Source organism: Pezoporus occidentalis, unplaced genomic scaffold (assembly GCF_034315485.1).
Source record: "Pezoporus occidentalis ecotype Australia unplaced genomic scaffold, CSIRO_AGI_Poc_V1 ctg33, whole genome shotgun sequence".
NCBI lineage: Eukaryota > Metazoa > Chordata > Aves > Psittaciformes > Psittacidae > Pezoporus > Pezoporus occidentalis.
The window spans coordinates 5075271-5091834 of NW_026915268.1; the positions used below are offsets into that span (position 1 = coordinate 5075271).

The window sequence follows — 16564 nt, forward strand, 5'->3', positions numbered from 1 at the left end:
ATGTTTAATGGCTTTTAATGTTACAAAATAAGTTAATGTAATATTAAGATCTCATTTTATTATACTGTCTTGCTCTGTGTATCAATAATGATGTGGTCATGGTTTACTAAAACAATAATCCCCAAGAAATGGGTCATTAACAGTAGTTAATGATTACTTGTGATCCATGGTAATGACTGATTTCTTTGGGATTATTGCTGTTATAAACCATAATTACAGATTATTACAGCAATAATTATTTTCTAAAAGAAAAGATGTTGTCTGCTTCAGTAATTGGAAAAGCAAATGCACTGGAAATTTTAAACAGTAAAGAAAGAAGTCACACCTATGAATTGGTATTGTGCAGAGAGGAGAGGGCTATCATCAGAAAAATAAGTATGGATTAAAAAATGAGTTACTGCAATTTGTAAAAAGAAAAATAGGGAGTTTATTTTTAAAAGGGCTATTGGCCAAAGCAGTGGTTCTGCTCTTTGAACCAGCTAGCACCACACACAGTTGCTTTTTGATACCATCCTCAAGTGGCCATTCTTTAGTAGCTGTTAATGCTAAATTTATTTGAGCATCGTCTGTCCTCTTTGATGCTTCAGCTTCTTGCCATTTTGCTAATGATGGTGCAATCTCTTAGCAGCTGTTGGTACTGCAACCTGTAGTGTGTCTGATGGGGTTTTCCTTTGAAGTGTCCTGTTTGTGAAGAAGCGCAGGGAAATTGAAACAGGGAAATATGTTGATTGTTGGATAGCTGATACTGGCCTTCCACATTATTAGGACTGGAACAAGAACAACAGATATTTAGTTTTCCTCATATGTTGTGTCACGTGTCAAAAATCAATGCTTGTTCTCTGTTAGAGATCTCAGACTATTACATACTCATGTGGTATATTTAAAAACTAAGACTGAGATTTAAGATAAACCTGAATGCTTTCCTGCACTTGTGTTGAAATCATCTGCATGTTATTCCATACTCTGCATTATCTTTTTGTGTACATTTGATCTCAGCATCTTTTTTTATGCATAGAACACCCTGTGCTATATACCTCTGACTGAAATAGAATTGCTTATGATATATAGTCACCAGATTCAGACCATGAGGATACTGGAACACCTCAGAACTCCTTGAAGGAGCTTAGGAAGTAAAGTATTCAGTGCTCTCTGAGTTCCATGTTGTCCTAAAATACAACATTGCAAGTATGAGGAAATGAAGTTTAATGTTACATAAATGAAGGCTAGTTTATCAGATTTTAAATAAACATGAAATAAAACCTCAAGACTTCTGGTAGATACTGTGCATGTCCTGATATGTATGTAGAAATACCCACAATAAAATAACTGATTTACAGTCATAACATGACCTCATTTGTTTATCTGTAGTTTATCCTTTATGTTAAATTTCAGAATGAGTTCAGAAGACAATTTGTTCATCAGGGTATTGTCTTCACTCTTGTGAGTTATCCTGTCATCACTTGGAAGAATCCTAGTAATGAGGGCAAGACTCACTTATGGAGTAGCCAAGTTGTCTTTGCTGCATTGCTATTTTCAACCAGTTTATTTCCATTTATTACAAAGTATATTTTGCTAAATGAAGATTGAGTCTAAAAGTAGCTTTACTGTGGTATAGTCTCAATGCATTTCAGTTGAGGAAGGAACCTTTAGTGGTATCCTGAAGTTTTAACAGGTCTGTGTGTTACTTTGCTATTCAGTTCTTTGTTTTGATCATACTTTAGGGAAAAATACTGCATCTTTCCTTGGAGAGAATACCATTAGTTACTGGATTTACAGCTTAAAAAGCTGAGGCAGGAATTGGCATGGCTTGAGTTGGGTATTAGTAGGTCAAATTTAAAGATATTCCACCTTAATGTGCCAGAGAGGCTAAAACAATGCCAGTTTTGCAGTGTGGCAGTTATTTTCCAGCAGAGAGGCCAAAAGAATTTGTCTGAGTTCAGTGTTTGTGAGTTCCGTATTTATAAAGCCAGATGTCAGAATTTGAAAGCCTACCAAAACACACCACGTACACAAACTCAGAGTTATTTGTAGAACCTTAGCTTTACAGAAATTAAGATCTTTATGTTGTATTTTAATTGATTCTTGACCCATGGATCGTGTAAGTGCCATTGTGGAAACTGATAGCTAAGTCATCTGGAAAACGGAAGGCATGACAGCATGGATTGAAAGGGGTGAGCTCTGTCTTTCAAACCCTTTTAAAAACAATCCAAAGAGACTTTCAAAACATTGTGGTCATTCACAAACTCTCTTCTTGAAGAGTATAGCTGAGTTACAATTACTTTCTTATGTGCAGATCACTTTCAGATAATAGTTTAATATTCCCAAGTGTTCTTTATTTGAAATAAAACTAAGAACCAAGTAGATTGGAGTGAGTCTCAATTGCTTTCTAATACTATGATAAGGAGATGAAACAGCCTCACTGTGAATAAATTGTTCTATGCCTTGAAGTAACCTGTGGCAGGCAGGTGAAGATGGTAGATTAATTGTATGTCTAATCTTACCAGCTGAGTTTGCTTAATTTGTATTAGGTTAATTCTTTGTGGTTTATTTATAAGTGTGTCCAGATTAATAGGCTGTTCTACTTTATCTGCCAGCTCTGCTCAGAATTTTTTGTTAGTTGATTTGTCTGGGTAGGTTTTAACTCTGGTAAAGGAAGAAACCTAACCATTCTCTTGACAGCATCCCGCAGTCTGATACCATATAGAACTGCTGGTTCCTCATGGAAGCGTATTCTACTATTGTACTATTTATAATTCTACTATTTACTATTTATAATCACTGTTTCTCTTTCTTTTAATGTTAGGATGTCTGGCATGGCTTGTCTATTTTGTGGGTGCTTTTGTGGGTGGCCGATTAACATACACTAGTACTGAGGAGCATGATGCTATGGATGGAGAGCTGTCCTGTCGGTAAGTGTGGCTTGATTTGAATTCTTTATTTTGCTCTTTTTTAACAGTGTTTAATATCAGCAAGTATTTTGAATTTAAGTGTTTCAATTTTTTGTCCAGTTCTTGGATGGTGGGTGCTAAAGGGCTATACTGACTTTCTGTGGTTTGAGACCAGTCCACTGGCTTTGACCCCTCCTGATTCATCATCCTAAGCAGTGAAGAGTCAGTAATACAATCATTTCAAAACTATGTTTCAGAGGAAGGGAAGAGGATTAAAGGCAAATATGTCTCTTATTATAAACAATATTTAGATATGCCCGTGTAGATACCTGTTTTCCTCTGTGTTATACTTGTATACAAGTGTTAATTTTGTTAGTTGTGAGTTATGGCTATTATTTTCTGCACTACTTCATTTACATTAATTATTGTGGGTGAAGAATTGCAGAGGAACTGCTGGTCAAACGCCGAAAATTTACACTTCTTTTTAGACTAGAACTTGTTAAAAAAAGAAGGCTTAAAAATGTTCACGCTAAAGTTGTCCTTTTGCAAGTTTTAGGGCATGGGGTGAGCTAGGGATTGTTGAGAAGGATACCTGTGTCTTGTGGCAAACTCAAATTAAGTGGCAAACACTTCCTAAATCCTTGTTTTCACCCACAAGTGTGATAAAAAAGGTGTGCACATTCGGTCCTCGTATTTACATTCACTAGCTAACACATGAAAAAGGGCATACAATTTAGAATTGGATAAAAAGCTTTACATTTTCTCCTTTGTGTCTTGCCTTCGTAATCTACCCTGGGGCTCTGTTGTGTTAGCTGTCTTCCACTATGTTTTTATTAAAAGTGAGAGGTTTTAATATACAGGCTTACAGATGAAGTAGCTACTGACTTCTAATCCAGTGACTGTGCATTTCAGAATCGGGAAAAGGTGAGAGTAAGTTCTTGAATTGCTAGGAAATTAGGATTTCAGGGAATAGGTAGCAGAAGAACATGGGAGATTAAATAAAAAAATATTCCATTATTAAAAAAACAGGTACTACATTTTGTTCTTAGCTGCTGTAGTCTGAAATTCATTCTTGGAAATATGCGTATGAAGTAAGGATTTAGGTCAGAAAATGCATGTTCAGATGTGTTAAGAGAGAGAAAAGTGGGAAGAGGTGATGCAGACAGTGCATTATGCATATGTAAATTTATTTCCAAGTACAGTTTCCAAGGAACTTGAACAGCTCTTACCCTGCATTTACAGTTTGAGACCTGTGCTGCTTCAGTTTGTTTCTTTCACCATGGAATTGATGCTCTAAGAAAGAAAAAGCAGTTGACAAACTCACTGTGTTATAACATACGTATCTGAGAAAATTTCCAGTGACAGAGTAATTAGAAAAGCATTATGTTGATGTTTATGTTTCATAGTGGTCATTTAGCATAATTAGCATCTAACTAAACAAAATCCTAGAAGAAACTTAGGCAAACAAAAAATGCTTGATAGGTTCCTAAAGAAATCAGCTGAGACAATATAATATGATATAATTTAAGAATTCTTCCTGAAAATTGTGGGGTTTTTTGTCTTTTTTTTTTTTTTTGCTGTCACAAAGAGTTTTTCAGCTGATATCTTTGATGGATGCCCAGTTACCACAGTCCAGTAATGAAAAAGTAGAACTAGCAGTTCTGTGGTTCTTGGATCAGTTCCGTAAAACATATGTGGGAGACCAGCTTCAGCACAACTCAAAGGTAAGAGTTTGCTGTAAACCACTGCCTTTGAAATCAGGAAGCCTGTGCAGAAATTCACCTGCCAATGCATCTTACACATAAAGGCTTCTGAGCTTATCTGTTGGCTGATTTGCTAGATGGAGAGAGAGAGGAATAGGTAACTTATTAATGTTTTGCTTATCTGAAAATAACTTATTCATGGGTTGTTCATCAGCTTCTGACCATATATGCATTTGAGTTTGGTGTGCAAGGAGTTAATATTTTAACAGCTATGTTCATTAAACCGTTTTAGGTTACTTTGCATTTCAGTTTTTTTATTTCAAACATTTAGCTGGGTTCTGCTATATTGTGTTATATTTCACAGCTGGGTACTCAAGATTTATTCTTTTAATAGTTCTCTTCTTTTGACAGTTACTCATTTATGTGGTTTCCACTGTATTTCTCACATTACTTGGCTTTTCTGCATTTTAAATAGGGAAGAGGGAAAAGTAAAATGCATTTTTGAAGAAGCAGCTCTTAATTCACCTTAACTGTAGGGGACAGTCATAATATAGATGTTATAAAGAGAATGTCAGTAAGATGAGATCAATTGATCTTGAGAAAGACTGAAAGAATTCTGTTGGAGCCCCAAGCAAATCTTCAGCAAGAATTGTGACAGTGACTGAGATTTGGTTTTACTTGTGTAGTACTCTATCCTTGCTTTCTGGTGAACAGTCCAAATCTCAAGAATTCTTTTATCCCTTCAGGTTTGAACTGTACTTCAACTTTATTGAATTGTTCCTCACTTAATATTAAAGTTTTACACTGTATGGAATTACTTTTTCATGAAAGCAATGTGTTCCTTTCAATTGTCAAAGCTGATTTTTTATTTTTAAATATGGGGCACTGCTCTTAACGCTAAGTAACACAAAGTACACAGTAAAAACATACTCATGGTCCTGGTATTTCTGCTAGCAAAATTCCTGCTGATGGCAATTCATAGGCAACATGGCTGTAGAGTAGTTGTTATTCTGATCTCTGATTCTTGGCTTATGTTTTATTTTGATCTGATTTTGAGGGGTTTGATTTCACTTTGTATTCTGACTAATTGATGTAACTGTGGAGAACCACTATCAATGTAGTATGCCGTACAGATTTTCATAGGAGATTGTATACCCAAGCTTTTGATGTCCATCCTTACAGACGGCTGGAAGAAGCACTTGCGTGTGGGTGAAGCAGCGGGCAGGAAACTGAAGTGCAGTATTTATACTTAAATCCCTTGGAGCTCCGTTGTCAGTAAAAATGAATGTGAAACTTGACCATTTGCCAGCTACATCAGAGTTTATCCAGCTCAGCTGTGTGTTCTGAGTGACTGTCATGCTTTAAACCCAGCTAGTAGCTGAGCCCCACACAGTCACTTGCTCACCCCTCTAGTGGGATGGGGGAGACAATTGGAAAGGTAAAAGTGAGAAGGCTTTGTGGGTTGAGATAAAAGCAGTTTAACAGGTAAAGCAAAAGCCATGTGCACAACAAAGCAAAGCAAGGAATTCATTCACCACTTCCCATAGTCCGGCAGGGTTTCAGCCATGCCCAGGACAGCAGGGCTCCAGCACACCTAGCAGTGACTTGGGAAGACAAACACCGTCACTCCCAATGTCCCCCCTTTTGTCCTTCTTCCCCCCTAGTTTATCTGCTGAGCATGATGCCATATGGCATGGTATATCCCTGATCCCAGGGGTCAGTTGGGGTCAGCTGTCCTGACTGTGTCCCCTCCCAACAACTTGTGCACCCTGAGCCTCCTCACTGGTGGGGTGAGGAACAGAAAAGGCCTTGACACTGTGTAAGCTGCTCAGCAGTAGCAAACACATCCCTGTGTGATCAACACACAAATCCAAACACAGCCCCATACTAGTTACTGTGAAGAAATTTACTCCAACCTTAAACCAGCACAATAACCCTCGGACTGCCTGTGCAATTGCATTGTGTGGGGCAGGTTAAATGGTTAATTATTGAGTAAAATGCTAATATTTCCATTTGAATTACTGAAGAGCACTTTGAACAGAAAGGATTAACTCTCACTGAAAGGACATGGGGAAAAACTGTGGATGAATTGCAGAAAACGGTTTTGTGTTGCTTAGTTTCATTGTTCTGGTTTTTCTCCCTGCCCTGGTAGGTAGGCAGGCATGGATCAAGCTAGTAATATATCATCATAGAATCCCAGACTAATTTGGGTTGGAAGGGACCTTAAAGCTCACCCAGTTCCAAACCCCTGCCATGGGCAGGGACACCTTCCACTAGGGCAGGTTGCTCCAAGCCCCATCCAACCTGGCCTCGAACACTTCAGAATCATATTCTGTATATTTACTGCCTCTGCTTGTCTTGTATGTGTCTTATATGTAACCAGACTGGGAAAGTGGAAATTTTGCAAGGCTGTCATGGTGTTCAAGGGGCGTTTCTAAATTCTAGCCCCAGTCTGGCAACTCCGAAGTTCATTGCAAATACATTTTCAAGCTGTGTTTTCTTTGTTGTTTTTTTTTAATGGCTTGATTACATTATCTACCCCTATAATTTACTTTCTTTTTCATTTTGTTCTAGTAGGCCTGGTACAACAGCCTCTTATTTGCATTGACAGAATCCCGTGGTCAGTATGACATTATTTCACCAGATCTCATTACAAGAGCTGTGTGTAAATGCATCGGAGCTCCCAGTTTTGGTGTGTTTGTTTGGGTTTTTTAATTTTTAATAAAACCAAATGAGATGTTTGTATACAGTTTACACTTAAGAGGAAGGCAGAAGGCAGCCCTTGTATGATTCCTCTGGTTTATCCTGCTGTAGCAGCAAGCATAGCAGCAGATGGCATTCTACCCTCACAGTTGTAAATCCTGTGATACTGTGTCTCGCTGGCAGCTATCTACAAATGTGCAATAAAAAGGCTCACACTTGGAAGCAGAAAAATCAGACATATATCAAATGACTCAGTTAATGCACGTTTATATAAACATTCAGGATTGCTTGAATTGTTTTATTTACAGAACAGATAATGGAAATTCTGCATGCTTCAGCCATAGAGAGGTAATTTTCAAGAGTATTTCTCTATCTGATCATACGCTTGCATACAGAAAAACAAACAATGGTTAGAGAAGACCAAAGAGTCTAATGAAATTATAGAACAAGTCTTCTATATAAATATACACATTTTTTTCATTAATTAACTCGTAATCTTCAGGATAAGAAAAGGAAACTCATTATAGAAAAAGAAAATTGGGTACGTAAATTAATGCATTCTTATTAAACTGTCCACTGGGGCTTGCTGTCTAAGGAAGAAAAGCAAAACCTTGAAGATCTGTTCCATGACACTCTAATATAGTTTTAGTACCATTAAATTACCAATACAAAAATAACACATTAACCATCTGTCATTTGGATCAGGTAGAGTTCTGAATTAATACATATATATGTTGAATGCCAGACTGGATTCTCTGGTACTGTACAGCACTATTAATATCTTTCTATTAATACATGTTTTAATGCTGATGTGACTTAGCTTTCACATACTCATCTTTTTGTGGCATATTGTGATTTGATCCTGGCAGGGTGGTAGAAAATAAGTTGGCTGGAAAAGCACTGCATGTGCTTTACTGGAACTGTAATCGCAGCTTCTATCTGTTCTAGCTCTGGCATTCCTGTAGCATGCCACTGTTAGCTGTTGCTGTAGTAGTGTAATACTGCATTGAAATCTGATTCCTGACATCAAACATGTTATTTATTAGACAAAACATTTCAGTTTTGAATGAGGCTTTTCCTTTGAAATATTTTGATGTATCAACAGCTATAGAATTATTTCTGTTTGCAAGTGACAGTAGTCTGGGAGGAAACAATCACAAAGGACAGGATTTGAATTCTGAAAGATCTTCATAAGCTGGAGGCATAACCTGAAAGTTTAAAATGCTGGTGAAACACCATGCTTAGGAATGAAAATTTCCACTTAAAACTGGGAAGTCTCTGCCGAGGCAGTGTTATTTCAGAAGATGCTGTGGAGTGTATCAGGATAACTCTAACAGCGTGCGTTGGATTTGTGCACAAGAAAAATACAACATCTTTGTGACTGAAGTAGCAGGAATATTGTGTCAGGTGCTGGGATTTCTTGTTCAGCTCCAAATATTTGTCCCTGATGGGGCTTCAGCTGGAATAATGTGTTCAAGTTTGGACACCAAGCTTTTGAGCAAACCATAGGCAAGGGTGAGGCTACACCACCACAAATAAAATGCTGAAGATAACCCTTTGGTTTAGTTTAGGAAATAGAATATTGGGGGGAAACAAAAATTAAGGATGTCAAGCGTAAGTTTGGAAAAACTGGTGAGCAAATGTTTTCAGTGCTCTTCAAGGGAAAGACAGGATGTAATTGGCTTAATTTGTAGCAAGGAAGACTTGCGGAAAGCTTTCTAACTAGGCCAGTAACAGTACTGGTGGGTACAACCCATGATGCTGTGGGGGCTCTTGGATATGCCCATATGCCCAGGTAGACTTAATTAATTCCCCCATAAAGTACAGAATAAACCAGATTCCTGCTGTCTAATCTCACGTTTCATCGTAAGACTGTTATAATTGATCAAGGTTGTTCGCTATGTTTTAGCCAGTGAAGGGTGTGCTTGGGGAGCAGTGAGCCCTCCTGGTTCTATTGTGACCATCAACCACAATAAGAAATTTTTCTGTTATTTCAGGATTTTATTTTAGCCTGGTATGTTTCAAGTAACTCATTACAGCCATTTTAAAAGGAGTAAGTATATGAGTACTAAGAGTGACAGGAATTACAGAATCTTTGAACACAGAGGAGACTGACTCCTTTTCCAGCTCAGAGCATGAGTTCACTCCTCATTTATCTGTGCTTAGAAAGGTCTCTTCTTAACTACCCAGCCACCAGTAGAACTTTCATGGGATAGTCTGCGGTTTAGAGAGACCAATAGTATCTCTGCTAAGTTGTGTAACTTCCCATGGCAAGTGCAGAAATTAAGTTGGGGGTGCTGAGAATGCGGTTTAGCTGCCTTTTGTATTGTTGGTTAAGCAGAGGTGCGCCATGAGTTACAGGCAAGTTCTTACCTTGCTGGGGAAGTCAGAGGAGATCTTGAGGTTTGCACTTGAATGCTGCTTGTGTGTTACAGAATGTATTTGTAAACACATGTATTTATTATATACTTCAGTATTTTTGCACTTGGGATTCTTAATTTAGGCTAACCCAGGATCAAAAGGCAAGACTTGTTAACCAGGACCTTTTCCTGCTTCCAAACACGTCAGAGACTTGTCCTTGGAGGGGAAAAAAAAAAAAGCAACAGGAGGGGTTCCTAGCCTTTCCCAGAGGGGTTCAAACTGCATCTATTCCAAATGTCCCCTGGGGAGAGCCTGGATCAGCAGCTGATGGCTCTCTGGCTGTCTCTAATTGGTAGTCAGAGATTGCCATGAGTAAATCAAACTGTAGCTTGTTGGATAAGTAAGTTCTGTTGGTTAATATATCATAGGAAATTTTTCATAGCTAAGTTAATTTCTAAAACTTAACTTAGAATTCTGTCTTTAATTTGAAAAAAGTTTAACACTAAGGCATCTTCATAACCTGAAGTCCTGAGACTTTTGCCAGTGTTCAGGTTTTCATATCTACACAGCTTACAGTGATCTTATCAGAAAGGTGGGTTTGGTAGAAGGCTTTTCTCTCAATGTAAAATGAGGAGTTATTCTAATAGTGTGCTCTTGAAAAATGTATGCATGCAGAATTGAAGTTCTTTTTATTGTTGGTTCCTTTGCATCTTCTGTTTTTAAGGGGGAATTCTTCTAATTGTTAAAAATTTTGTGACTGAAAATAGAAGTATTTAATGGGGGATTCAGTGGCCCTGTATGTGAGAAAGAAATTACGTGAAAATATTCATGTAATTAAAATTTAAATAGAGTTTAGAATTAGCGTATAGACTTGTCTGTCATGTTGCTTATTTACACTTTTTTTGTGGCATTCTGACTGAAGTTAAGGATTTTATCTTAATTTTGCACTTGTCATGTTCTGTTTCTACAGCATGTGGCACTATTGAACTAGAGTTATGCCTTCAGTTTACTGTTGCATCTCCTGAAACAGAGGTCAAAGCTGGAACCTATTCACATGTTGGATAAGGGTAGTGTGGTGGAAGAGTATTAGTAAGAGCAGGAGTTTGAGACTGAGATGTGCTTTTTAGCAGATCATGTCTCTTCTACAGATCATGCCCAGAGTTCTGTTTTCAGCTTTTATAAGCAGAGTAATTTTTAAGAAATCCCTACTCTTAACCAGAATAGTTAGGCTTGCAAAGTTGATGTTTTGCTTTGCATATGGAATGTATTGGTTAAAATGCATTTAGGTAAATTCTTCTGTTGCTCTGTGGAACAAGTAGTGGTTCCCTGTTCTGCTCTTTCTCATCAAACAGTAGCCCTGAACGTGTTTGGAGAAGTCTGGAGGTAATTGTGATCTGTCTGAGGTGGCTCTAGTTTGAGGAATATCTCAAGAAGTGTAAAGATCACTGGCAGCAGGGTATTCCAGCAAGCAGGGTTTTTCTTTTGCCGCAGCGTTAGCTGAAAGTGGCAGGGGTACAAGGTAGGAAACTACGGCTTGGAATTGTGACCCTCCTGTTTCTGGGAAACAGCTCCATGTGCACTTGAAGAGATAGAGCTGTCACCTTTTGTAGGTGCATCAGCTGGGGGATGCGGGGAGTCCAGTCTGGTTTTCAGTCGAAGCCAAGTGAGGGTGAAGAAAGTGGGAGTATGGATTAATGTTTCACGAGGAGCCATTAACGATTATAAATTGAAGCATGATTATAAGCCAGGGGGGTGGGGGACGTGGGTGCAAATGTGATTTCTCAGGTGTATCTTGCACATTCTTCTGTGGTCAGCATAAAGAAGTTACTGTATGAGCATTTAGGATCACACCTATATGTTTTTTTTTTAAATGCTAGACTTGACACATGAGGTAAATCTGCATTATGATAAAAAAAATACCTGGAGGGTTTAGAATTTAGACTAGAGGGTGTTCAGAGGGGAGGAAAGAATGTCATCTCCTGGTTGTATGTTGTTTGCAGTAGCTGAAAGCAAAAAATACATGTAACCAGAGATCGTGTAAGCACTGAACACAGACTGGTCTGCTAATGGTGCATTCTCTTGACTTAGTTATTTTGATAGTTCTTCAGTATATGGATATTTCTTTGATTACATTGCCTGCAGAACAGAAGTATGATTTAGAAGGAAAACACATAGTTGTGCAGAATGTGACTACTGTTCACCCTGCATAAGAGCCTGAGATCTGCAGCAGTGCCGCTGACTTGACTTTGTGAGTAAAGGTGTTGATCTGTGTTCGTCTGGTAAAAGATTCTGGGTTCTGGTGTCTTTATGATTGATGGTATCTTAACACTTGTGAATGATTATCCTTTTCTGAGCTGTAAAAATATATATACTGTTTTATTTCATTACAATGAGGTGAAGATCCCAACACTGACAGGTGCTGGAAATTAGCAGGCAGTTTTGAAATTGTTCTGTGCGCTAGAAATTAGATCTCATTTTAATTCAGCTTTTCCAAACTGGTAAATGAGGTTAATGCCATACATATTCAGCTGATATGGATGAAGAAATTGATATAAAGTAGATCAACATAGCTACAGGGCTACTTTAATTTATACGTAAAGAGGCAGTGATAAATGAAAGTAATGTAGTAGTGGTCACTAAACTCCTCAGCCATCAGGGATTCAATAGTGTTAGCTGCTCATTAAAGACATTGTAGGGGTACATCAAATAGGAATTTGAAAAGAAATAGCCAACTAACCCTTAATTATCAAAACATAGAAAATACTAATTATGCCTTAATTAGCTTTTCTTTTAATGTACTGAAATTGTTACTTTTTGTGTAGCACAAATGGATAGTTATATCAACAATAAATAGGTTGTTTTAATAACTTTCTTTTACCTCTGGGAAAACCACACTCCAATTTTTAATATGCAATAATGCTTCTCTCTAGCCTGTAGGAGATGAAAATTATTAAGTAGCTTTATTTTTTGAAGATTTTACAGCAGCTTTGGGAAGAATTATTTCACCATGCATCAATTATTTTTAATTGAACTGAATATTTTTCAGATTGCATGAAATGCCTCTCATTTAAGTTTAACATTTAGAGTTTGTTAAGGAAGCATCACAGGGAGAATTGGGTACAGCTTATTTCTGTGGCATATTCTAGGAAGAATAAAGAAAAATTGTTTCACAATAAAAATACTGTCGCTGGTATTTTTCACTCCACTGGGCCATATCGCATTTTTACTCTGTTTCGTAGCTGCCATGCTGTTCTTATCCAATCTGAATGCAGTTGATACAGCAAAAGAAAGTAGGGATTGACTTTAGTGGGGCTTGGATCCATCTGGTGCTGATGAAAAGCTTCAGCAGCTGTTACAAAGTTGGTTCCCTTTTGAGGCAGTGCATAGCCTTCCCTCTGTGGTAGTATGTGCAGGAAAGGAATGTCACAAGCCGAACTGGGTTCCTTTTATCCAACCCAGTAGGTATTTGTTTTTTCTAGATAAATGATGAGAGAGAAACTCCACATAGGGCTGGTCATAAAAGCCTCAAAAGTCCATGCTGAATTAAACAGAATGTCATTGCTAGTACAGAAATCAAAGTAAGTAGATGTTATTGTGGTGAGTGATCAAGGTATTGTAGGATTTTTCCAAATCTGCGATACAGGTACAGCATCCTAAGAAATCTGATAAATGACTCTTTGATAAACTTTTTCTTCTAAACACTTAGCTCTACAACAGAGCAAGTACGATACTGTGCTTATTTACAGAACTTCGAAGGTTATGAGGTACCAACTTAACTTTCAAATAGACTTCAAGCATTTCACGTACCCTTAGTTTTCAGTATCATGAAAGTGCTGGGAAAGGTACGACTGAAATGGACAAATACAGTTGTACTATTTGACAAGTAATTTCCTTGTGATTTTAGTCATACTTTTGAAGGAAAACCTTGTTTCCAAAGCTTTAAAGAAAAAAAAATGGTATAAGAACATTTAATGTTTCTTGAACTAAATACCTATCTTCCAACATGGAGACAGCCACAAAATTAAGTCAAATCTGTATCTCAGGGCGTTCAAGTGTAGGATCTTTTAACGGGATTGGAGTTGCCAGTTTGGCTTGTAGCAGCTCAGTGCTCAGAATTCATCAGGGTTTTGAACAAAAGAATTGGCAGTGTGGGACTTCTACTGTAATCCTCAGTAAAAGCATTGCTTCAGATGTATGTGAAATACTTTGGGTCTCTCCGCTTTGAGGCTCTGACTTCTCAACTGACTTACCAATTTCTAGCAAGTTTAGGAGCTAGAGAAGCCTTACTCAAGTCAAGCAGATCTCCTGTCATGTTTTCTATCATAGTTCCTATCCTGCCATGAGCAGAAGTAACTTCCAGCAAATATTCCGGAACTCATATTTGGGCTTGTGTAACTGCCTAAAGATTGGACAAAGCCAAGTTAATTGTGCCATTGCTTATAAAAAGAATATAGTTATTTTTAAGTCTGTGTTTTGGCTTGCACTGACAACCACCTTGCTTCATGTGAAAAATGATTGGATTCCTTTCAAGAAATCTAACAGTTTGAAGAATTCTTGAAGTAGTGCAGGTTTTTTGGTTTGGTTTTTTTTCTGTTTTGAAATTAAATAAGAACAACAGCTACAAACCAAAACCAAGTGAGCTGGAATCTGTGGCATTTTGATTCATGGGACAGGACAGCAGTTCTTACTTTGCTTTGGCAAATACTGAATCACAATATACCATGGCTGTTCCTTAACTACTTCTGGAAATCTAGAAGTGGGTTTCTCCATTACCTGGAAATTCTGTACAGCAAAGAACCTATCAGGACATAAAGACAAACACTAAGAAGTTTGAGAGTCGTAAGTGTTGGTTTCCTCATCAGGTTAGGTTGTAAAGTGTTCTTTATTCTACATATCCTTTCTTTCATTTTTTGCTTGGTTGTTTCATGTGGGAATCTGTGTGTATTTTCTTGTACTACATTGACACTTTCTTTCTGTGTTTGCTTGGGGAATTTTTGGCTTGCTTTCTCTTTTCCCAAGTTTTACATTCTGTACTCTTTAGTCTTCCTCCTTTTCTTGCAGTGCTGTTTAAAATCTTTAAATCCTTAAAACCTTGGGGTTTTTTTCCTCCTGAAGTGCAGTGTATTTGCTGTTCACTGACCTGTGCCTTTATCTTCCTAACTTGTTAACTTCTGTCTCATTGCCCATGACAACTAAAACTTGCATGAATCTTTATACAAATATTATTTAATCTCATGTTTGCAATTAAAGCACTGGTTTAAGTGCAGTGCTGTTTTATTTTAGAATTCTATAACACAAATCAGGCAATGCTAAAAATAAAGAATTAGCATAGTTCAGTTCTGCACTTGGCTGTAACTGAGCTTTATTTTGTAACTGCTAATAAAGGCACATTATCATGTTCAGGGATTGCAATTATCATTGAAATGTGTATGTCCATTAACTGCAACATTAGGCTGAGGATATAATTACTGTCTAGAGCCAATATCTTTGTGAAGTTACGTCTATGATGCTATTAAGCTATAAGCAATATTTGTAAACTAATATTTAAACGTTTCAGAATTGATACCATCACTTGTGGACTTAAAAACTCCAAATTATTGACTTCTTAAGTGTTTGGCAAACATGTGATTGGGTTATTTGGATGTGAGTGTAATTTGTGGTTTGAAAGAGACTACTATTTTTCTAATAGCAATTGCCCAGAACAAATTGAACTGGTGGTAGAAGAGAGATGCTCTTGTAACGGCAAATGCTGATGTAACAGTGCTGCAGTGTATTGCAAAATAAAATCATAGAAGAGTTAGGGTTGGAAATGACCAGAATTAATATTTCTTTTAATAGAGTTACATTTCAGACAATTTAATGTAGCAATTTACTACAAAAAACCTGAAAACCCTGTTGCATGCTAAGAGATTAAGGAAAATACTTTGCAAATAATGTCACGAGGATGTTTTAAAGAGGAATGAGATTGAGTCAATTCATTGATTCTTCTTTCTGAATATTTCTAGTATTTATGCTATAGAAGAACATGAAATTCCTTGTGAAGTTAGGTGGATAGGTCATTTGAAAAACTGGATTGTAATTGCACACGTGGAGATACTTGAGTCTATAATGAAATGTCCTTTTTTCATATTTTGATTTTATATGCAAAGTAGGCATGGTAGTAGTTGACTTTTCAGTATTTGCATCAGTTAATTTTCTGTTCTGTTCCCTTGGTATGTGAATGCTAGCCATTAGTTTGTTTATTTTGATTACCTGTCTCAGGGAATGCTGATGGGGGGCATAAATGTTAATCCATCTTTCAGCATTTTTTGTTGTATTTTGAATGCAAGTGTATTTAAAATTTTCCTAGCACAGAGAAAATGCTACATTGCTTAGGGATTTTTACCTGAGAGAGCCCAATATAATTCCTTTTTCTATTTTACAGTAGTAGTTTCAAATTTTGCTTTCATGTAAGTCTGCTTTTTGGCTTACCTGCCTCTGCTTTGTCTTTGACTGGACTCGGTTGTAATGACCCTGCTTACGTTTTCTGACCACTAAATACTATGTTTGATTTATTATATCGTTTGTATTATATTGGTTGTGTTCTTTGTTTAAAAATCAAGTCATCATTTCACCAAAAGCAGATTCTCTTCTCTGAGTAACTTTTAACCGGTGGACCTTTCCGCTTGTGCTGTATATCCCATTCCATCCTAGCAAACTGCAGATAGGACATCATGGGGGTGGAGAGGAAACAGGCTATCTTGTGACTTACTCATGTAAAATATATTAGTTTTGTTCCTGCATGTTGGCCTCATATCCCCATTATTTAAGTAGCTTAATGAATTAATTTCCCAGACCTTGCAGTAAGTAAATTAACCATCAGAGTTCACAGCAGAGTGAATAATTCTTTAATATTAGACTACGGCAATT

The 16564-nt window shown here is 37.2% G+C and overlaps 1 protein-coding gene across 2 annotated transcripts in view; it reads left to right on the forward strand.

Annotated features, from left to right (window-relative positions):
• The window catches only part of RANBP17 (RAN binding protein 17), a 156301-nt gene that overhangs the window by 20174 nt on the left and 119563 nt on the right, over positions 1-16564 (forward strand). For both annotated transcript variants that reach the window (XM_062629242.1, XM_062629243.1), the window contains exons 13-14: positions 2804-2909; positions 4477-4612. In XM_062629242.1, the coding sequence (XP_062485226.1) occupies positions 2804-2909; positions 4477-4612 (242 nt within the window). The remainder of the gene's footprint in view (positions 1-2803; positions 2910-4476; positions 4613-16564) is intronic.